The sequence below is a fragment of the Macrobrachium nipponense genome, chromosome 12 (genome assembly GCF_015104395.2).
Source record: "Macrobrachium nipponense isolate FS-2020 chromosome 12, ASM1510439v2, whole genome shotgun sequence".
NCBI classification, from domain to species: Eukaryota; Metazoa; Arthropoda; class Malacostraca; order Decapoda; family Palaemonidae; genus Macrobrachium; species Macrobrachium nipponense.
Window position 1 is genome coordinate 61,701,473 of NC_087205.1, and position 5,000 is coordinate 61,706,472.

The following is a 5,000-nucleotide window of genomic DNA, read 5'->3' on the forward strand; positions in this document are numbered from 1 at the left end:
CCTTAAAAAAAAGGAAATTATGTAGCTTTTGAGTCAGAATAATCTGAAACATCTGCTTCTGATTTCAACGTTTGTCCATGAATGGTGTTAAAATTGTATAAAAATATATTCAACGAAAATCTTCTAAAGGAAGGAGTCCGCTGCAACATTTAGTGGGGTTATTCTTTTACGAGTTCCAATATATTTAGCTTTAAAGACAAATTTTCACAGCAATCGAGCATTAAATATTTTAATGAAATGCTGGTTTATTAATAAAAATTCGACTTTTATTAGAGAGAGTCATATGGAATAAATAACTACCATAGTAAAATACAAGTGGCTTTGATGATAGTGTTTGCTATAATAATGGAGGTGAATATCTTTTATAAGATTCTTGTTGAAAGACATGATGTAGCATTTTTTTTATCAAACCTTGATATGGCTCACTCAGCTCCCAATTAATCGGTTTTATTTTCTAAATTTTTATACAAGATTGATCAGTACAACGTAGAACAAATGGAGACAATAGGCCTCAAGTTATGAGGCAGCATATTATTATAGGGCGATTTTTTTCAAAATTATTCTCTAAAGTTATAAAATAAAATTATCGTGAATTGAACAATTTTTATGTGTGCACTTTTATTTTTCAGTGTGATTATAGGAGGATGCTTAAGAACTGCCAAAACCTAGACTCGTGGAGGAAAAGAATTTAGTTACAAATATCAACTTGAATAAAATCAAGTAATATTGTAGTATGTTGTCGAGGACTCTTCTTCGATGCCTAATCGATAATAGATGATTCCCATTGGGCTCCCCATTGGTCGGTAAGAATTTCGAAAAGTATTAGATTTAAGAATTAATGGCTGCTTTTCTCTAAAACACCATATCGAGCATGCTTTTCTCATATTGTCATCCTAAACTTTTTTGACTGTTGAAAGCGGCATTTCGATGTACTTTCCACGAATCAGAAAGTGGTGGCAAGGGTTATGTAAGTGGTTGTGATAAAATTGTATTTGGATGGACTTCCTTATTATCAGAAATGATTTGAGAGTGGTTATACAAGTATTCCTTTTAAGAGAGTGTGGGTTCACCGAAAGGAGGTGCTTAAGAAGTCGTTGAGTCTTTCAGTTCCCTCAGGGGATCATTAGTGAGGAAACGTGATTCGCCATGATGTAAGACAGATGACACTCTCTGTCATAATGAGATATTCTTCCAATTTTTATTCTTCCTTATATTTTTTTCAGTGCTGCGTTTTTAGCTTTTCATTCAGTGCCGTGGTTTCGTAATCTCTTCAAAAAGTGAAGCGGGACTATTTTACCATTTAATACTGAAATAATGTATGTCAGTAGTTCTTTTCGTCTAGATTTCATTTATATATGCATTACATTTTGTAAGCTGATATGTACAGAAATATTTTCGATAGTATATTGTTTAGAGAAGACTATGTTTTGTTTAGTATATTATACTAGATGACTATCCCGGCGCTGCCCAGAGAAAACTCTGAATGACAAACGATCATATCTCTCTCTCTCTTCCATTCCTGTTAAGATAGTTGTTTCAATTACATTGCACAGCATTTTTGACATTTTATGTTTTACCCCTTCTCACCCCACATTCCCATTGGGGCTGTACTTGGACTTAAATGGTATCAGCGACTTCAATAACTATGGATTGAACTCCAATATATGTAATTTTTTACATTTTATTTTTCCACCCTTCTCACCCCCCGCCCCCCACTCCCCCCCCCCCTTCTCAACCCCTTCTCACGTACCCCCCCCCCCCCCCTTGCCCCCTGGCCCCCCTTCCTATCAGGGCTGAATTTGGACTTATGGGCATCCGGAGTGTCACTATTCATATCGGCGACTTTGAAAACTATGGACTGGACACTATCATTTGGCGCTTTCGGCTATATTTACATATCTCCCTTTCCCACCCCCACCCTCTTTGGTGCAATGTGATGTCTTACCCCACATAGTATTCTTTTTCAGATAGTAAGTCACATGTATACCGAAATGGGATATGGTAAACCCGCAGAGTGTATTTGTTACTAAGCGTACAAACAAAACCAGCACCACTTCAGGGAAGACCTTCTCACCCTCACCCCATCTGGTGGCCTTTTGCGCTAATGATGTGTTACCCCCATGGTATTCATATACCAAGTTTGGGTGAATTGCTTAATACATTTCAGAGTTATGCTAAAACATACAAAATGCATACACACATATAAATACATACGTGTACATCCACATTTCATATATATATATATATATAATATATATATATATATATATATATATATATATAGATATATAGTATATATATATACATATATATATATTATAAATAAGCAAATATATATGTGATTATATATATATATTATATATATTATATCTATTATATCATTTTGTTTGTCATTTCGTTGTCAATATTTTAGACTTTTTGCATCTAAGAATAGTTCGCATAACATTAAATTTATTAACCGAGTGGGCGATAAAACACAAGGCAAGGAGAGGGAAAGAACGATACGCCAGATGCTCACTTACCTGTGCGGTGGAGACTATATAGTGCTACTTCGGTGCCCTCTAGTCATGCCGTGATGGTTACGCGTTCCTGGATGGGATATAGACGAGGTAAATTGAGCAAGAAAGGGCCAGGACATCGTTCTCTCTCGCGAAATATCGGAACTTTCCCTAACTTAACTTTTCTCCCAGATTTCTTGTGCGTAGAACTATAGGTGATACTCAAAGTACCTGAAGAAGACAGAACATTGCAAGAAATTAATGTAAGAAATCCAAAATATTTGGTGATTTTTAATTCATGGAAGTATAACTTTCATTCAGTAGTGAGATAATATTGAGACGAAACAAAAAAACATGCCTGACACTTTAAGTTGCAAAAACTTTTATATTTATGAAAAAATGATTTTTTTACATGTGCCTTATTCCAGATTAGTGGAATTTAGAGTAATACGGAAAATCTGCATTATACTAGCAGATCGCCAGCGCTTGTGTGCGTGTGTGTGTGTGAGAGAGAGAGAGAGAAGAGAGAGAGAGAGAGAGAGAGAGAGACTTTTCTCTTTATCACCCATAATGAATTAGAAACAAAACATATCCCAATAAATAAAGTAAGGTATCGGAATGCTAATAAGGTTCTTTGGAATACAAGTGACACTCGTCTGTGCCGGTGAGTTGTAGGGTCAGAGATAAAATTTATTGAGGTTGGCACTTGAAGTTGTGCCAAGTTTATCGATTCTCGATGGTGAAATAAAACAAAAATAGATATTAGAAGAGACATGTCGACAACCACGTAATTGACGAGTGGTGGAGAAACTTGTTTTTCTTGTATCCCATAAGGTCGTATTGCCTTTTTTTTTCTCTCTCCTTCTTTACAGTTTATATTTTGTCTTTTTTCTTATCGGATTTCTTTGTCTAGATGATGCTGTTTGTTTCTGTACCCCGCACATCTGAATGTGTTCTTGTGACAGCCATCTTCCTCTGTCCTCTTTTTGTCATTGTCCTATTTTTTTTCTTTTTTTTGTTATTTTCACTGAGGTTTTGTTTTTCCAAAAATATCCGTTCCTTTTTGCAATTGCAAATTAAATCGGTATATTTTTTATAATGATTTTACTTCTTATAATTTATGAAATAACAACAAAGATGTTATTGATAAAAAATAAAGGTAAATCGAGGAAAATAAATACCAATCACTCAATCATAGAACAGAGAGAGAGAGAGAGAGAGAGAGAGAGAGAGAGAGATTATACCAACGTTTTAACAATCAGTTTCCATCATCAGGCTGCATAAAAATATGAAAATACAACCGAATTAACACTTCATAATTTATCCCTAAAATATTCAGTCTCGATATTTTTTTGATGACAGGGTAGAATGAATAAAAACAATAAGAAAAATTCCGAAATAGTTTATTCATCATTGTAGGGAGAGCAGAGAAATGCTGAAAAACTATAAACCTAAATAAAACACATTAGAGCATTATTTACCTTATTTTCTTCATTTCTTGGAGGAAAGTAATCAAATAGCTAAGATTATATTATCAGTGAATAACTGATAATTATCATCTGTAAGTAAAGTGTTCCTTGAACGACTTCATAAATAGCCTCAGTTTGATTGAACTTCAATTTTTTTATGTACTCTTGATAATGATAACAGATTTCAGAAACGTTGGAATAATGTGCAAGTAGACAAGAGAGTAGACTTCCTGACCGCCCACTGTCTTTATTATTATTATAATGAATCTTTCCAGAATCGAATTTATATATATATATATATACATATATATATATTATATATATGTATATATATATATATATATATATATATATATATATATATATATACATATATATATATATATATATATATATATATATATATATATATATATATATATATATATATATATAATATATGAATAACGTTGAATATATTTTCTGTCAAAAAAGTAGTCCATCTACTAAAAGGAGCAAAATCGTGATCATGGACAAAGAACTTTACCTCGACAAAATCAACCAACTCTTTACTGACAAACTCCTCTGACAAATTAACAAAACAATCCCCTCCGAAGCGTTCCCACTGAATTGTTTTTAGAACAGTAAGATTAATTGCCAAAAGGCAAAATGAGCATTGAAATACTGCAGAAATTTAAAGTCATTAACCCAAAACTACCTTAATTTTATGGACTTCCCAAAACTCATAAAGCTAATCTTCCATTTAGACCTAATATTTCATGTGCCGGAACTTCAGTCATAAAATATCTAAGGGCCAGCCTGCCTTCTTTCCCCTTCATTAGGCGCATTTTCTCGTTGTCACAGTAAACATTCTGAAGATTTCTGTCACAAATTTAAAGAAGCTCATACACCACTTCACAACATAAACCTTTTAAACTTAGATGTAGGTTCCCTATTCACAAAAGTACCAGTACAGGACGTTCTAGAGTTTTTGAGAGAAACTAAGCCCCATATTGAGATCAATTCCCACTAGCCCTAGATAATAAAGTAATAC

The 5,000-nt window shown here is 33.5% G+C and overlaps 1 protein-coding gene across 2 annotated transcripts in view; it reads left to right on the forward strand.

The window, feature by feature from the left end:
- Nucleotides 1–5,000, forward strand: part of LOC135224550 (uncharacterized) — a 151,665-nt gene that overhangs the window by 38,459 nt on the left and 108,206 nt on the right. Inside the window, exon 2 of one of the 2 annotated variants that reach the window (XM_064263648.1) lies at nucleotides 630–803. The exons of the other annotated variant lie outside the window; for it this stretch is intronic. Coding sequence (XP_064119718.1) covers nucleotides 775–803 — 29 coding nt within the window. The 5' untranslated portion in view covers nucleotides 630–774. The remainder of the gene's footprint in view (nucleotides 1–629; nucleotides 804–5,000) is intronic. 2 annotated transcript variants of the gene reach the window in all.